At 44.7% G+C, this 19,075-nt stretch overlaps 1 protein-coding gene and 1 long non-coding RNA gene across 2 annotated transcripts; both read right to left on the bottom strand.

Annotated features, from left to right (window-relative positions):
- Positions 1-7,726: 7,726 nt before the first annotated feature.
- On the bottom strand, positions 7,727-9,042 carry LOC120962585 (uncharacterized). The gene is made up of 3 exons (XR_006662081.2): positions 8,848-9,042; positions 8,610-8,735; positions 7,727-8,111 (listed from the first exon to the last, which is right to left on the bottom strand). It is a non-coding gene; the product is annotated as an uncharacterized lncRNA (long non-coding RNA).
- A 4,437-nt stretch (positions 9,043-13,479) lies between these two features.
- LOC109733400 (uncharacterized) lies at positions 13,480-17,889 on the bottom strand. Its single transcript, XM_073496947.1, has 4 exons — positions 17,576-17,889; positions 17,168-17,215; positions 16,747-16,863; positions 13,480-15,632 (listed from the first exon to the last, which is right to left on the bottom strand). The coding sequence occupies exons 1-3, from the start codon at positions 17,759-17,761 to the stop codon at positions 16,762-16,764; spliced, it is 336 nt and encodes a 111-aa protein (XP_073353048.1). The 5' UTR covers positions 17,762-17,889; the 3' UTR covers positions 13,480-15,632; positions 16,747-16,761.
- Positions 17,890-19,075: the final 1,186 nt, after the last annotated feature.

Below are 19,075 nucleotides of genomic sequence, written 5' to 3'. Positions count from 1 at the left end.
AGTTGTTGGATCTGCTTCGACTTTCTAATGCCGTGTTTAGGTTCGTTGTTGCCAACCTAGTTCAATGGAACCATAGAAATTTTGCTAGAGATGGCTCTGTCATACGTTATTTTTTCTGAAAAGCTTTTTTTATAAGGCATGATTTTTGAATAGTGTTATATATTTGGGTAGATATGGCTTCGCAATACACTTTTCTTATACGGAATTTTTATTATAAGGTAACATAGTGTGATATAACAGTTTACTATTTTGATTAGCAGTATACGCTCGTGCAAACCCACGATTACACGTGAGCTTCATTTATTTTCTGTTAAATTATTCAGATACGTATGTAATGAGAATGTGTAGACAGCGAATTTTCGTGGTTCTTTTTATGTTGGGCTATGCTCATGTCATATCTTTTTCACCCAAAAAAATCGTTAACATAAGTGATATAATTTTTTGAAATCCTTTTTGAAGGCACAATGTTTTTCGGATGTGTGCTAATATGGCCATGACATTAGCATATCCAGATGAAAACACCGCCTGACCAAAAATTACCCTCTTATTACAATATGTATGAACAAATACATTTGAGTACGTTCTTTGTCATTTTTTACCATAGCCGTCCGAACTTTTTGTTGCTGACACCTCTATTACTTACAGCAATGAAAATATGACAAAACTTTGATGTGATGTACTACACTGCAGGATTTGTCTTGTGTCCTGGTAAGATCGATGTGCAAGTGGTTAGAGCCGCTGGAGACACCGAGAGGGTAGCAGAATATAACTGGGCGAAGCATGTTTTCAACGCCACGATGGATGATGTGGCTACTGTGCAAAAAGCTAAACGTGAAGGCTTGACGAACATCAAGCTAGAATCGTGCCCAATACTGCCGCAGGTTTGCTCTTTTAAATACAATTTTTATTTTTACACATCGTCTGACCAAACTTATTGATGTGTACATGTCTTATACGAAACAGATTTTTTACCTCGACAAAATAATGGGACCACCCACGCCAATGCACTCTCTGTATGTCCCAAGATCAAAGGCTTACAGCATAGATATGTCAAAGGGAAAAGCCCATGTAGTAGACGGAGAACAAGAAAGAGCAGGTGCCGAAGAACAACAGCCGCCAACCGAAGGTGAAATGTTCGCCACAACAAAATCTATTTTGATGCATGAGGTTTCTAACCTTTTAGGGGATAAAATTTAAACCATAATACTTAATTTTCTACAGGCAAAAAAGCTAAGCCTACAATAGTGTTCCAGAGAAAGGCTAAAGTGGAGAGCAGGTCGAAAGGTGGGCATGACGGTACATGAAGTGTTTTTCAAAGTGAATTTGATGTCAACAATACTTTATGGTCGAACAAAAGTGCTCAAGATATCTCTCGCATGTATTTGTCCATGTCATTGTAGGAGACGTCGACATGCCGGTCCAGCAACCAGAGAATCTTCTTGAAACTATCAAGAAGGGGATTGCTGAGTTAACAAAAGCAAGTGCCTTCAAAATATATGATGGCCCAGGCAGCTGTAGCAACAAGAAAAGTGATAAAAGTAAATAAAACTTCTTGTTGTTTGGAATGACTTTAGTGTTTTCTTATGTTTAGTGCAGTTGGATATTTCAGAAACTAATGCTTATCACTGATAATCTACAAAACATTTTTGATTTAGGTCCCCCAAGCATTGAGTTTCTCTGTGAGGTTAAAAAACATGATGCCACTACAGGGGCAAGAGGATCAGTAGCAGCTCCTAACATTCCAGAAAATGTTGTCGATGCAACCCCACTTGATATGGCTCCACCTATCATGGACAATGAACCAGACCTGGAACAGTTTGTAGCTAACATACCATGTAAGATATCTGGTTGAGTGACATGTTTTTTATTTCTACTCATTTTCAAAGTAAACAATTGCTGACAGATTTTTTTCTTTCCAAAACGAAGCTCATGTGCTCACTATGATATCAATGGCTGCGGCTGGGCAAAACAATATGAGCCAGAGAATCTTCGACCACATACGCAATGCACCTATCGTGAACCCTGTTGGTGAGTGTTCTAGATTGTCAATTAGTAATTTTAAACAAAATTTTAAAACATGTTGACTTTCTTATGAATTAATGAACAGCTCAACAGATGGAAGCTGGCCCATCTAATGCTAACGAAACGATTGCACAGTCCCTTCAAAATCAGCAGGCCCGTGCTGGGGTGCTATACCGATGGATACTGTTTGCTGCTACAGACGACTTCTTAATAAGGTATTTTTTTCCTTTTTGCATGAAATTCATTTGGCATTTAGCCTCACACGAAAGTTTGCAAAACAAAGATATCAACTAATCCGTGTCATGCAGGAACTTTATCTACATCCCTGGACAAATGCCATTGATTATAACAGGGACTAGTCTGAAGAAGTAGCTCAGCGGTGCATTTGAGAATGACATGATGTCAGCTGTAGTTGTGCTGTTCAATGAGGTTGACCACAAGGCGTGTGAGCATCTTTCTCGCTTGCGCAATCATCATTTCCTTCCTCAAGAGTTCGTGGTAAGTACCTAAGATAATAAATAATTCGGCGTGGTCAAAACAACTAACGAATGTAACTTTATTTTAGGACTTGCGATATTTACAATGGAACTCCACCTCTGGAAGCCATAGGGCACTTCTCTAGGGGTTCAAGTGTACCATACAAGGTCCAGGACTGCAAAGAGGTACCTTGCTATACATCGACAAAATTGTACACAATTTTTTCTTTGCCTCATCTTTTGATAGAACTAAATCTGTGAGAAATGTAGTATTGAACAATAACAATTCTTTTCCAATATCAGGTAGTTGTGATACTACGTGACAAAGTCAATTGGGTCTGCTACGCTTACAATATTAAGGGAACACATACAACAGTGCATGTGTACGACCCTGTGGTCAATGGTGATTTTCCCGCCATAGCTGTGGCCAACCACCATCGTAAAGCTTATGATCTTTTTCTGGCACTGGGTCACTGCATGTCTATTGTGCTAGGTGCAACTATTCCTAGTGCACTGGGCTTTAACATCATCAAACACACTGGGGGTCCAGGAGCGAGGTTAGCTCTAACAAACATTGAGTCTTAATTATCATTTGTAAGAAATATCTGCAGGTTGCTGAAATACTTCATCATTTTTCTTTAAAAAAAAAGCCCAAATGATGCGATATATGTTGCATATGCCGCGAGGAACATGACGAACAACCAAGCCAAACCTGTGCTGGACCAGGTATCAGATTGTTTGCGCTGCTGCATTTTTCGGTGTCCTATGAAATGTTTATTCTTCATCAAATGCATATACAATATTGTTGGAAAACTCAACTATTTTTCAATCAAACTGTTCCAGGAAGGATTGCTCGAACATAGGAAGGTGCTTGGATACCTGCTCATGACCATGGATTCCAACATTACGAAGATCAACGGCGTCTAAGCAACATTCTCATGAAGACTATCCATCTTTCTTCACTATAAAAATGTTTGCGACTGAAAGTTGATGTATGTCTATGATGCCATGTGTACCTAAAAGCCCTCACACACTGTGTGTGTTGTGGTCTGTCAGTGTTAGTGTCCATAATTCGGTATGAGACTATTTGTTGTCAGTCGTAAAATGCACTTTGTTTTGTATTTGCTGGTCCATGAGACAGCTAATGACTATGTTAAGTGTTCTACATCACTTAATGCCTAAGTTCTACTTCTTCATATACTTTGTTGTCCGCGTGAAATGATGTTTGATTCGGAAACTTAAATCAAATATAACGTGTTCATGTTTGTCTTGTCTGTAAATGTTCTCAAAAACAAATTGTATATGCTGGCGCAAACGAACATAGGAGTGGCAAACGAACATACAACTACCGCGGAGGTAACTTAGATCTAGGCGAAGGATTCAGATATTGACATCTGAAACAAATATCCGAAAACCAATCTACTCCATATTTTTTATTACTACAATAGTTTTACGACAACCAGCCACTAAGATACAAAAGTTCCTTCACATACTTTGTAGGGATGGCCTATGTCTCCCGCGCACAGCTCCGGAGGGCAAACCCTAGCGCCGCAAGCCATATTACCTTCGCCCACTCCCCTCGGCGCAGCCGGATTAAAGCCAGGATCCGGAAGCGCGCGAGGCTTCTTATACCCTCTATTGGTTGCGGCTGGTGCGGGTGGTCGGCGGCGCACGGTGGCGCCGACGCGTTAGGCCTCGCGAGGTGGCCTGTTAAAGCAGCGGCGGCGCTAAGTATTGCAGTTTTCGGTATTCATGACTATAGGCGGTGCGTCGGTATTCTAGGGAGATGGAGATGTTTGTGGCATCTACCACAACGTGGTGGTGGCTCATAGCGTTGGTCTAGGTCGTTTCACGGCGACGGCTGGACATATCCGGCGTCGGCCAATAGATGAGCGGCTTGTTTCGTACTTCGGAGTCATCGTGAGGGCATGCCGCCAGACTAAGGCCAGCTGGCGTCGGCGGCGAGGCTTCTTCTACCCTTTCTCCGTGGCTCGGCGGCGAGAGTTGGCGGCACGCTGGCATCGGCGAGAGTCGACGCATTAGGCTTCACAAGGTGGCCTCTTATAGAAGTAGCTGGATCTAGCCGATTCGGCGTAACTAGATTTGACCATTTTCCGTAGATGATACTGTAGGCGGTAAGACATGGTGGTGGCTCGTGGCGATTGTATAGGTCATTTTGCGGCATCGGCTAGAGATTTTCGACGTCGGCCATCGATTAGCAGCTTGTTTTGTCCTTCTTTCCCTTCCATCGCCGTCCGTGTGCTGCCTTCGTAGAAGGGCTGGACATCTCCCAGTCGTGATCGGTCGCTCGTCTCGCGCCCCGGTAGTAGGACCGGACTAGTCTCTCACTGGGTGCAACAGGACGGGTCGATGAGGCCAGCATTTGGGCCGCCCTATCGGGTATTTGTGCTTGGGCTGGCCAGGGGTGCGAAAGACGGGGCCTTTCCAATCTTCTATTTTCTTGAATAGCGGCGGGTCTCGGATGAGATGGTGTCAAGGTCTTTGTTCCTGGGACGACAATGGGGGTGGTAGCGGTATGCTCATGGGAAAATCCGTGTATTCGGTGCTGCCAGATGACCATGGGATGTGGGCGGCATGGTGGCGTGGGTGTGGCGTTCTATGGCGTCGTGTGTTGGCCGGGTGTGAAAACCTGTCCTATATTCTTGAAGGCGTGGTAAAGATAGGACCAACAAAAAGAGATTGTCGATATAAGTTAGAAAAGAAAATTCATCATGCATGGAGTCGCAAAAAAAAGATAACAAAAATCCATGAACATACGGATTCATGTAAAAATAAAACACAGTACAAAACATAGTACACCAAGGACGCTACAGGTTAAATGAAGTGACACTGAACATAAACTTGCATAACCACATGAGAACATTTGCGCTCAGACTCCCCTAGTAGTGCAATTACCCTTTGTGTGCCCCGAAATCTTGCATAGGCTACACTTCACAATCCTTTTTTTGGATGGAGGGGGTGGCATTGGACCGGCAGTATCTTCATGAGCATGGCATGGGCCGTCCTTGTAGTGTTTTCTAGCTTTCTTAGCCACAATGTAATCCATACGACTCTTTGGGCGAAGGGAGCTAGGTCGTCCTTTAGACAGCACACGTTGTGGAGGAAGAAGTTGGGTTTCTGACCCAACATCAGTTATGGTATGCCGGACAGGATTTGCTTGTTCGGCGATAGTATCAATAAGCATATCTGAAGCCTTCTTACTTGCAATTTTTTCTTTTGCCTCACATATAGCTGCGAACGCCGTTTGGAATGACTCAGACCCGGATTCTGCCTCCTTGATAAGGTCCATAGCAGCCACATATAGAACATTTCTTCTATACGTAGTTTGGGAAGACAGCTCCCCCATTTCACCCTCGTTTGCCAGGTGCAGTGGTCTCGATTCCCTTGCCCATAAAGTCCATCTTTTGACTATATTCCTTGGTGGAATCTTGCCAATATTGTTCTGAACTAATACCTGAAAAAACAAAATTACGAGTCAGATGAGAAATCATTAATGTAGTGCTGTAAAAATGAGTTTGAGACGCATGACATAGGACCATAATGAAAAAAATGTGTGCATACCTTTAATGAATGGCAGCACAACAGGCCGACATGATCAAAAAATCCACAATCACATGTGACAAAGTCCCCACCGTCTTCCACTTTGACGGTGAATACCTTTTTGTCATAATCAGTTAAGGCTAGTTGCGGCGACAATTTGACCTTGTAGACGTGTCCAGGCTTGGAACGGCGTGCATCAAATGAGCCTGATCTAAAAAGTTCGTGTGAAAATTTTTTGTACAAGGCCTTCGTGTACACAGCCGCTGCATCTATCTCGATAGTAGCGCCAATTACAAGCCGCCTGCGTGTCTGTTATTCAGTGGAATAAGTATATAATGTGTGAGATAAAATAAAATAATGTCAGATAGTAGCTGGAGTAGTACTCATACTATACAAACAAAATACATGCATGCCTTTTATACCTGCTTGCTGACATAATTTGCCTCGTCTTCTGCCTGGCTCCTGGAATCAAGTAATTTGTTGTACTGCTTAACAAACAAGTGCATTGGGGATGATCTGCTGATGAACTTTTTGAGGAGATGATTCGCACTCTCGCTCCGTTGCGTGCTGGTCATCCCGGCACAGAATGTGCCCATGAAGTATGGCATTGCCCACATGTCCCTCCACTTGAAAATCCTGCGAAGGTACTTGTTTCCTTGAAGTTTGTATTTTTTAATCAATTGATGCCACTTTCGCTCAAATGATTCTACATCCGTCTCTTCATTTACTATCGCGTGGAATTCCTTCTTGAAGGCAGAATGTTTGTTGTACACGTGTCCAATTTTCTCTTTCAAGACCTTTAACACATGCCATCTGCACCACCTATGACGTGACGGGTGTGGGGCATTGTACTTCGTAAAGCATTTTGCATAGCTTTGCATTGATCTGTAGGAGTACCAAAGAAGAATGATCAAACTAAGGCGAACATATAATAGCATATGTATAACCTGACAAACTACAACAATGTATGAAGACAACTTTTATAATCTGACCTGTCAATATAGTAGTAGGATGTTTCCCGTCCATCAAGTCAATAAAGTTTCTGAATGCCCATTCAAATGTGGGAGTCTTTTCATCAACCATGAGGACGCCGCCAAAAATAATAGACTGGAAATGGTTATTCACACCAACAAAAAGCCCAAATGGCATGTTATACAGGTTGGTCCTGTAAGTGGTGTCGAAAGTAACCACATCACCGAAATGTGCATAATCCAGCCGATTTTTACCATTACACCATATTACTGTTTTCACCCTGCTTTCACCGTCTACTTGCACACAAACTTTGAAGTCCGGATCTGTGGCACTCATATCCTAAAGTATACTAGTGGTTTTGGCCATATCATCAGCGATGGAATCATGAGCTATGGTTGCACACAGAATTCTCAATGTCTGCTTCCTAAAAGGCACGCCTAGAGAAGAGCCAAGACCTGACCCTAATATGTTGTATATCTGGTCAAACCTGATGTTGTTCTCCCTGAGGTTACGAATAAAATCCTTTGCTAAAGGACTTATAACGCTATGTGATTTCCACTGTTTTTTCTCGCCACACTTCACAGATAGTGGGTGATTGTGCTTGTTAATGAAAACGGTCACATACCATCCATGGTCGTCAGTTCGATGTAGTCTTATACGAGCTTCACAACCAGTGCGGCATGTTGTTGTGTTGGGCCTTTCTTCTTTGCCCTGTAATAATGGTAAAGACACAGAGTGAAAGGCAGACAAAAAAAGTATGAACCAATAATCCGACCGAGACAAAAACAAACAATTAAGATTAAAATGATGCATACCGCACACTGGCAAACGATGTCCTGCATTGTTCTGTAATTTTTGTTATTAGTGCTACTCTTTCCATAGCGAATACCAAAACCACACTCCCAAGAGAACATGTTGTAGAAATCGTAGGCTTCATCCTTTGAATCAAAGATTGTTCCAACACTTGGAACGAACACATCTGCATCGCCCCTAAAAGCAGTGCGCTCCACACACTTCTGGAACGGACTTTTTACTGCAGGGGCAATTCTGTAGTCCATTCCTTCAAACGCTTCCCGTTTACTACATATTTCGGCAAAACCGTTATAGAGTATTAAAACAAAGTTATAATAACGTAACAACCCAGCAAAAACGTAGAGAAACAAAATAAACGAGGAGTAATAAAACATGACCTGTTTGCACAGTGTGCTTACAAAACTATGCTAAATATTTTTTTAAGCATGATTTTTTGGATTGTGTTGCTTAAAAGACTGTGTTGATATGTTTTCCGAAGAACATCCTGTCGTACTCACAAACATTGATGAATTTTAACGGCGGCAAATATAGTCTAAAATAGTACTAATAAAAAAAACTAGTTGTCATTTACACACAAAACCTGACGTTTTGCCGATGGTTCACACTATTGAAAACCTCGCTGTAAATATCGAACAAGACTAATTAACAACACAAACGACACTTGACAGTTCATAAATTATGCCATTATCACCATCGTACACCACAGAAAAACTACTTCTAACAATAGTTAAAAAATCCCAGTGTAAAAAAAACAAAATGTACTACCTTTTCCGCTTAGGTGCCGATCTTCCAGAATGCAGTTCTGAGAACTCTGGATTCGCTGTGATTGAATCAACAACACCACAGCCAGGATTAGAACAATCTGATAGCTCGGTGATGCCTTTGTTTGATCTGAAAGGAGGGGGTCGCAGGTGCTTGAGTAATTTTTTCAGGGGAAAAAGATAAGTATGTAAATCAAACATGAGACGGCATCTTTCTGATGGCCACTGAACGGGGTAAATACCTGTTAGAGAGCGTATCCATGCCGGCAGGAGTGAGATCAACAGCCATGTGCTGATGGTCTAAAGAGGTGTCTTCTTCGCTATCCATGCCGGATGGAGCTCTCATGCTGCGAGCAAAGGAGTTGTTGGCAGAATGGGCTCCTCATCCGCTATATGTAGCAGCCTGGAAGATGAACAGTACCACAAATGAATGAGCACAGGATAACTTTTTTATTCATGGTCCTGCCCAACATCCATCGGCTCAAGTGCTAAAGCTTTTAGATAAGTGTGCCATTCATCATTACGATGAAAAAAAACTAGCCTCCGCAGGCTTAGGGCTGTGCCAGCTAATCGCTGGAATCAAAGAGACTAACGAGGCCTCTGGCTGTTTGGGCCTTAATTGATCCTTTTTTGAATTCAAATGGTATACGGATCCATATGCAGAAGGCTGGGCAATCCTACGGCCTGGACCATAGGTTCGGCCGAACCATGGTTCAGAATCTCGCGTCTCGCGCGCCGATCCAGCACCACCACCACCTTCTCCCGCAGGGCGCGCCGGTCGGGCAGCAGCAGCTAGCACCACCACCTTCTCCCGCAGGGCGCCCCGATCGAGCTGCAGCCCTTCCTTCTGCAGGGTGCCCCGCCCCTCCCGCAGGGCGCGCCGACCGAGCTGCCGCACCGCTTCCTCGCGCCGCGCCTCCTCCCGCAGAGGGCGCCGATGGAGCTGCAGCACCGCTCCCTCGCGCCGCGCTCCATCGACAGCACGACGCGCGGCGAGTCTTCGCAGAGGCAGCCCGATTGGTACCCGCGGTCGACCTCGCCCTCGACGCCCCACTTTGCAAGCGGCAGCAACCCTCCCACTCCGGATTCCACGAGCAGTGGCCCAGCGCTCGAGGTGGAGGAGATGCTAGCCAAGCTGCCCGAAGTCCTGACGCGCATCAAGCTCGACCTTCACAAGGCCATGGGGACAGAGCACGGGAGTTCGGAGCTCCGCATGTTGCTCGAGTGCTTCGAGGGCAACTACAACCGTCTCCGGGAGCTCGTGCAGTCCTTCGTGGAACCACACAAGCCTGTCTGGGGGCGCTGGCTCATGCGAACGCCTGTCGACGAGACCGGTTACATTTGGTAAGCGAGTTCCCGATCGACCCTGGTCCCTGGATCTGCGTGCCTACATGCTTACCTGTAGTTGCTGACTTGAAAATGGATGTGCATGCTGCAGGCTAACTTCTATTGAGAGTCTGTTCAAGGCCGTCCCGGAGTACCCCCGACCTGTGCAGGGAGATCATCCAGTGCCTGATCCGCGAGAATGTCACAGGCAACAACGCCAGGGGACGGGAGCTCCTCGAGATATGCTTCCGCACACTGCCATACCAAGAAACCAAGGTAATCTTCTCGCACCCGAGCTTTGCCTGCATATTTTTGGGCTGCCTGGGTCATTTGGTTTGCACTAATAAACGTGCAATGCGCCTGTTGATCAACGAACAATATTGTGTCTCAATATGTATGTAATAAGAAGAAAAATTACTCAACATGATGTAGTACAATCCAGTATTAGTGGATAACTACTGGATAGAGAAGCAGGATTAGAATCATGGTGCAGTGAACGTCGTATCAACAAATTTTGATTCAGGCTTCTTCTGAACATGAGGCAATATCAACACCTGAGCATTCTGCTCTTTTGTAGTGGTTTACAGTTTATACAAGTAGAGTACTTATTCATCCGATGCTGAAAATTAAAATAGGACTATGATATTTGACACACGTGTGCCATATTGCTAAAAGTGCCACACGACTATTCTCCCTTCGATCCCACCTCCTCCCGAGTCCCGAGCGACCGCCGCCCATCTTCTTCAGTTTTTCTCGCGCCTGTAATTTAAAATAGGCAAAAAAAATGGCATGGAAGGGGAATCGAATATTGCTAAAATTAAAATAGGACTATGATATTTGACACACGTGTGCCATATTGCTAAAAGTACCACATGACTATTCTCCCTTCGATCCCACCTCCTCCCGAGTCCCGAGCGACCGCCGCCCATCTTCTTCAGTTTTTCTCGTGCCTGTAATTTAAAATAGGCAAAAAAAATGGCATGGAAGGGGAATCAAACCCAGACACTCTCATATATAACTAAGCTGCAACATTCAACTGGGCTAGCCAACTTAACTGATTACATACAACTTACATACTAGTTGTATCTTCTTGAGACGAGAATAAGCAAAAGAGGTAGTGATCAGTAACTGAAAATCCAGAGCAACGGCCTCACTTGTACGGGTTTTAGAACAATGCACCCTAGTTCTATCTCTTTTTTTTTTTGCACGTTTCACACGGTTCACAAACCCGGGCGTCCTCTTCACTCCTTTTCAGATGCAAAATTCATGATGTTTGCAGGTAAGTTATCAGGTACGAAGTTGTAATGTTGTCATGCTTTTCTTACTCAAGTTTTTGGGGTATGTTTCTCAATAGCTTTTCCCCTGTTTGAACTTAAATTATCAAGTATGGGCTTCGTATATTACCATGATATTTGCAGATAAGTTATCAGGGATGTATTTTTCAACCACACCCCCCCCCCTCCCCGCGCGTCAATGTTATAATCATGTTTGTACGTAAGTAATCAGATATGCGATGAGTAAATTATCACGTTATGTAGACAGAAGTTATTGCGTGTTCACAAAAAAATTCACTTGGGCAAATTTACTATGGTGTTTTGTATCATGTTTACGGTGTGTAAATCATCATGCTAGGTACATAGAAGGTACTGCGTGTATGTTTTCAACAATTTTTACACCCCCAAATCAGAAAAGTTACCATGATGTTCATACACAAGTTATACACACATCGGGGTATGTTTCAACATCTTTTTTCCCGAGTCAAAAGTTAACACGGTGTTTTTACGTAAGTTATCATGTCCGCGGTGCGTGAATTACCATACTATTTACATAGAATTACTGCGAGTATTCTCTAAAACTTTCCCTATCCAAGAAATTACCATGGTGTTTGGACGTACATTACCGTGTTATTTGCACAGAAGCTGCCGGGGGTAATTTGCAATGATTATTCTCCTAGTTAAAGTTACCGAGGTGTTTGGACGTAAGTTATCAGGTCTGTGAGCCATATATTACCATATTATGTACAAATAATTTAGCGAGGGTATATTTTCCAACAACTTTTTCCTAGGACAAAAGTTATCATGGTGTTTGTATGTAAGTTATCGGTTATGAGCTGCTTATACTACCATGTTTTTAAAAAAATAGCGGGGATATGTTTGAACAATTTCTTTTCCAGGGTCAGAAAGTTATCATGGTCTTTATAGGCAGTTTAACAAGTCCGCGGTGCTTAAAATACCATGCTATGTACACAAAATTTACCATTGTATGTTTACTACAACTTTTTTTTCTACCGAAGAAAAAATATTGCAGTATTTTAAACGTAAGTTATCAAATCTATGGTGCATATATTATCGTGCTATTTACACGATATTTATCGAAGGTATGTTTTCAACATTTTTTACTCGCGACTCAAAATTACAGCGGTGTTTGTGTGTAAGTTATCTAGTCTGTCGTGCGTATATTATCAACTATTTACAGAGAAAATTACCGGCGTTATATTTTTCAATACAAAATTTTAGGGTCAAATTTACTGCGGTGATGGTACCTAAGTTATCAGAATCAGTATAGGGAACATTTTCAAGGGGCAGTTTACTGCAAGTGAGAGAGATACCTACCCGACAAAATATCATTCTTTTCAAAACTACTTTTGCTTTTTTCTTGCCAAAAAAGAAAGATTGGGAGCAAATTCCATGAAAATTATAGCAGCAGATAGTAGTAGCATGAAGGAGCACAGGTGGAATTTGCTAACTAGCATCACGCAACAGGTAGATAGCAGCTAGCTAGCCAAAATACAGCATTCGTTGGAAACATAATTCAGGCATTCGTTGTACTGAAAAAAGAAAGGGCATGTGTTGCCCAGAATCAAAATACTACTGTCTCCTCTGTTTTCAATTGCTCTGATCTTTCTCTGAAACTCTGAAGCTGGCGTCCGTTCGAAACACTGCATGTGTGTCCACTGAAATTGGAGAGCGAGAGAGATTGTGAGGGTCTCAGCCAACAGGAAATGGGGTCAAGATGGACTTGCTGAACTTGTGGCATCTCTCGGCAGTAGTCATACACCTACGCGATAACCCGGATGAACACAAATCATCAGATCGCAGGGTCGCTCGGCTAGGCCGCCATTGGTGATGAATCCAAGGGGGGGAGGGGGTTTCTAGTCCTAGCTAGGCATACCTCGGCGCCGCCATGGCCATCGAAGAGGGCGAAGAGGTGCGACGGGAGGCAGAGCGTGTCGGCGTCGAGCCCCATCCCGTTGAGGTCATGGCGCCTGGCGAGCAGGCGCACAGGCATGTCGGCGAAGCGCGGGACCGCGGCGGATGACTCCTCCATCGTCCCGCCGTGATCCGGCGAAGGTCCACCACGGTGGCAGCACGTCTGAGCGCATCTCTTCAGGCCGGCATGCCTTGCGGGACAAATCCACGCCAAGGACGATACCTGCGACAGTGCAGGGAGGAAGACGAGCGAAGGGGAAAGGGCCACACGATTGAATCTGACGGCGCTGGATGTGTTCGGTCGTTTTTGCAATCTGCCACACAGTTGCCATATACATATTTCGATTAAAATAATAACATTCATGGACATAGGTTCAATGTTTCATTGAGAAACTATCAAACTAGGCAGAGGAACTGTAACAACCAGATAATCTAGTATCGATCCTATAAATTAAATGAAACAACATGGGAGACCATGTTCAGCAAACATCTGGACCCCCTCCATGGTTAGAGGTATTTGCACTTCCCCGGACTCTGTGCGCCGTAGCTTCAGAGAACCCAGCTGCTTCACATTTCCACAGCAACCACAACGGCAAATTTGCAAATCGCCAAACAGCTTGACGCAAACAAGCGCATTCCTGCAGTCCTGCCCAGTGATACGTTCCTTCACAACTGTCATACTTTCTTCCCATGTACCTTTGCTGATTATGTGTTCCTGTCCAGGCTTTGATACAGCATGCCATCTCTGACATGAAGAAGAATATGCACCGTTCGCGATTTTTTTTTTTTGAAATGGTCACCGGGGGGGAAAGGCTCCCCACCTGAATATATTTCAAAAAGAGGCGATTTGGCTCCTCATGCCTAGCTTTGTGCTCGACCTACGCCAAAGGCGACGAATGCGAGGGCCTGGAGTTGTCCATCATCAATGAGATAGGAGATATATGCCAAGGAAAATACAGGTTTGTCCCACTAAACTGATGGCTTGAGTAAAACAGAATTATAAGTCACTGAAATCGTAATGACTGGTGAAAAAACTCTTGTCACCTCTGCGCAGCAACTACCTGCTGCAGCATGTTACAGAGCACGGAAGCGACGAGTTCTTGTGCAGCGTCCTCAACTTCTTCATCCACCTGGAGGCTGCCAAACTGGCTGAGCTGGTGCACGGTGAATTCAGCAAGTATGCAATTCAAAAGCTACTTCAGATAGGCATGACAGTAAGTGTTAACCTACCATCTCGTATACGTACATTCGTTTGGCTATGCTATGCATACAATTCCTTTGGGCCAACAGGGTGGGTGTCTCTGTCATTTTCAGCGTTTGCCGGCGACGACGCGGACCCTGGCGTACATGATTCAACAGCTGCCGGCCAACGTCCTGGAACACCCAAACGCAAGGCTGGTGACGAGGACTGTCTGGGAGATCCTCAATCCCTAAAGCAATGCAAGCTCCGGTAACTAATGAAGTGCTCCTACTTTGTGACCGCCCCGCTGCCTCTCTCTTGTGTTTCCTAGTGCTTGGGGGAGGGGGGAGGATTAACATCTGCAACTTAGCGTCCTATGCTTGTTGATGCCTGTACAGGATAATACGTGCTCTCAGCGAATGATTTGAATGCGTAGCACATTTGCGCCCCGTTTGCATGGCTGATATTTTTCAGTTCTGATAGTATCTTCTTTTAACTTGCATGTTACAAGGCCTATTTCACCTGTATGTCTCACAAATGAACACACATTTTACAGTTCTTGTCAGGTTGGCTGCCAAGTTCAAGCATTCGAATCACTTGGTACTGTAATGACACAAGAGATCGACACAAGGGGATGATATTCAGAAAAGAGCTTTAACCTTGAACATGTGCTCTCACTTGGTCCATTCAAATCACTTGCCACTGTATTGAGTTTGAACACATGTTGCAACCAGGGCCTGATTCTGGGTGCCAACAGGGCACTGGTTCCAGGCAGAAGTAGCGATGGATTGACAGCGATACCAATACCTGAAAGTATGTTATGGCTTGAAGCCGAAACTTGGTTCAGATTTGGAACTCTTACTCTAGTGATGCTCTGCCTTGACATGAGCTGATGACTCAATGTTCCAACCGAGTGGCTGTACCTTTTTCTCGGAAAAACAACCGAATGGCCGTAACACTTGCTGAAAGTCGAGAATGTTCTTACTAACATCATGAGCAGCTGCAGCGCTGATTGCTTTGCTTTTTCTCTCCACTTTGCAGATCCAACTGTGCCATTTGGTTGTGAAGTTTTTCTTCCAAAATAGGCACTTCTTATAGCTTATCTTCTTTCATGAACTCCTGCAATGCTCCGAGTAATGTAGGCTCTTTTGCGTAACCCGCATCTTGCCAAAGCATTTTAAGAAACAACTGTTCATATGGTCTTGCATACGTAGTGTTCGTAACAGATTGATATTTGTGCGCTAAATAAAGAGCTTGGATAAATTTGACTGCATCAAGCTGTTTCCTTTGTTTATCATTATCTGAGTGAGAACTGGTACAAAGAAAAAGTGTCATGTCAGATTAATGTTCTCATCACCTTAGCTGATAGAACTAAAAAGAAATTAAAGTGGCACAGAGAATGACATGCAATGGACTCTTAAAACAGAGCTCACACAAGAAGGCTCCACAATAGAATGACAAAATCACAGACAGTGGACATAATAAATCTTCTCAGGTAATATTTATAGAAGGTAAAATATCTAATGTATGCCACACGATGTTGAGCAGAGCTTGGCTAAGATATTCACTGCCTCCACAAAAACATATGACAAAACAAAGGTTCAAAAAACCGCTGGGCATAAATTCCTAATTTTGCCTTGGCCTAACTCCTATCCTGCCTAAGGGCATGCGTAGCACAACTAAGTGCTATGTCACCTAGATGTAGGCGCACCTTTCTTAACCATGGCCTAAATTATGAAGTACAAAAGCTGCAAAATGTAAGCCTACACTACGAAGTACAAAAGCTGCAGCCTCCGGAGAAAAGAAGAAACAAGGAAAGGAACTTTTACAGTTCCGAACTAAGCGCATAAAATTTGGACACTGCCAGGTGCTTAGGGAGCACAGAAGAAAAAGAGAGGGGAAAGAAATAAGGATGTGAACTATGTTAACAGGATTATACAGGCAAGATAAGTCAAATAACATATGGAGAGATATATTATTAAACTGGACAACTAAGAACAAAACAAGAGCGAAAATATCACTAAATTACATAATTTAGAAGCAGCTAGCAAGCTAAGAAAGAGAAATGAACTGCACACTTATTGATAACAGCCATTAGGTAATAGCTCAGGTATATAACAGGAGCAATCGCACTATATGCCAATCTGTCCTGAAAGTTAGGATACATTTTCTACAAAGGTATCATCACGCCTCATGGGTTACAGAATGCAGATTTAACATACAAAGTTAATGTAACAAGTACATCAAGAAGCCTAAGAAACTAACAGAAGAATTAGAGAACGATATTTAGAAATTCAGCAACAATATATGAGGCAAAGACAAGTTGGCAACTGAAAACAACAGTGAGAATATATGATGTGGACAACAGTAAAATCAATGCTTAATCCACAAATTCACAAGCATTATACAAAACCACTAGGGCTTACAGAATATTAGAAAGCTCAAGGGAATCTCCTCAAAGAAGACTTATCATTGGGGTTTATTGGTACAGACAGCTTAAATCCAATGCCTTCTGCCCTGCCTTCACCAATATAGATATGAAGCTGCAGGATGAGAGTAAGAGAAACACTACTTTAATTTGAGGAGCAAGGGCAGAAACGGAATGTCCTATGGAATCATGATGATATTGCAAATGAAGAGTTTGCCACTCAAAATTTAATACAGTACTTCCAAGTACCATCAACCTGGAAGAGGTAAATATAACCAAGCAAAAAACACGAGACACTGAATATGCAATATTAGTAAGCAACATAACTGCAAGATAGTAATGGTACCATGACTACCGTAGAACAAGCAATTCGAGAGGGAAAAAAAACAGCGTGAAAGCGTCATCATTCCATCTTGTACCTCCACGAGAACATCTCGAAATTGCATGTCAACAAAAGGAGCTTCAGCCTGCAGAATGGAAAAGCAAATGTAATTAAAAAATTAACAAGAATTACCAGGAGGAAGTACTGGCAGAAAATTGCATTGCAGTCTGGCGATATCTGTCTGTCAAGAGTAGACTGATGAATCCCAGCAAATGAAAACAGCTGCAGTTCACTAACAAAATGGTTGCAGGGCAAGGCAGACTCGTGTAAGCATAACACGGGAACATCGTGACATAGATCACTGCATTCAACAGAACCCAGCCATCCCAGCACAATGATGAGAATTGTAGCGCTTCAGGCGTTACTGACCAACTTATTATTAGTTGCACAGAGTGTGGTTTTCCTAAAGCGAGGAAAGTGTATCTTACACGCAGGGCCTGCTTACCACGGCGTATGGTTGTGGAGGTCTAGACCTTGGTGTCTCTGCCCCGCGGCTGCTCCAAAGCACCAGGAGATCTCGGAGCGCAGCAGCTCGAGCCTCGGTGGTCGCAGGCCGAACCCGGCGCACTAGGGGGTGATCGACAGGGAGCACCCACGCGGATGTGAAGGCGGCCCTCCCCTCCCAATCCATCTCCTCTGCTCGACCGCTAGATCCGCCCCGCCGCTGGTGCTCCGCCTGCCGTCCACTCCCAGGCCTGCGCTCGTCCTCCGTCGGCGCTGACACGACCTGAACATCCTGAATAACAGATTCAGAACAACCACAGATGAGGGGGATATTTTGGGTTTATATATTGTTTTTGGACGCCAATATACTGAGAAAGACACTTGGCGCTAAGAGCATCTCCAGCCGCGTCCCCAACAGGCCCCCCAGGCCACTTTTTCGGCGCAGGCGCAAAAATGCCTCAGTCGCGCCCTCAGGACAACGAAAAGTGCCGGTTCGGCCCGTTTTCGGGCCCGGCGGTCGCAGGCCGAACCCGGCGCACTAGGGGACGATCGGGGGCTCCGGCGCAAGGGGAAATCGCGGCTGGCCCACACGGTCAGGTGAAAAGTCAAGTTTTTCTTCCCCGACTCGCCTCCCACCCCCCGCGCCCTCGGCCGGCACTAGTTGTATCCCGGCGCCGCCCGCCGCCCTTCACCGCTAGATAGCCAATCCCCGCCGGAAAAATAGCAGAGATTCGCCGAGGCAGCCACTCTACCAGCAGCTGGGCGTTTCCGGCCGCGGAGGGGCAGTTTAGCGGCGGGGTACACGCCAACCGGGCGCAAGGTGTTCAGCGATTTGCCTGCCTCGGCGATGGACTCGGATGACGAGGAAGCGCTCGCCGCGCTGCTGGAGGAGGAAGCCGAGGCCGACGTCCAGGAAGAAGAGCATCTCATGGTGCTCGCCGCCCTCGCCCAGATGCTGGCGAGCAATGAAAAGCCGCGGCGAGGTGGCTCGGCGGCGGGGCGGGTGAAAGCAAAGAACCGGCATGCTCTACTCCGACTCTTCGACTACTTCGAAGGCTACTGCATGCTCTACTCCGACTACTTCGCCGATGCTCCACTTCACGGTGATAAAACATTTCGGCCCGTTATCGGATGAGCCGAAAGCTATTTCTCAGGATTGTGAATTCCATCCGGGAGTTCGACGGCTACTTCAAGTGCAAGATGGATTGCACCAGCAAACTTGGATTCACCTCGATCCAGAAGTGCACGACAGCGATGAGGATGCTTGCATACGGAGCTCCCGGTGATTCACTCGACGACTATGGGCGCATGGCCGAGTCTACCAGCATTGAGTGTTTCTACAAGTTCTGTCGGGCAGTGGTGGAAGTGTTTGGACCGCAATACTTGAGAACACCCAATGCGGAAGACACTGCTCGGATCCTAGCACAAAATGCAGCAAGAGGATTTCCTAGGATGCTTGGAAGCATCGGTTGCATGCATTGGAAATGGAAGAACTGCCCAT

Source organism: Aegilops tauschii, chromosome 4, assembly GCF_002575655.3.
Source record: "Aegilops tauschii subsp. strangulata cultivar AL8/78 chromosome 4, Aet v6.0, whole genome shotgun sequence".
Taxonomy (NCBI): domain Eukaryota; kingdom Viridiplantae; phylum Streptophyta; class Magnoliopsida; order Poales; family Poaceae; genus Aegilops; species Aegilops tauschii.
Note: the sequence above shows the minus strand (reverse complement) of the source record. Positions and strands in the feature narration are given on the sequence as shown.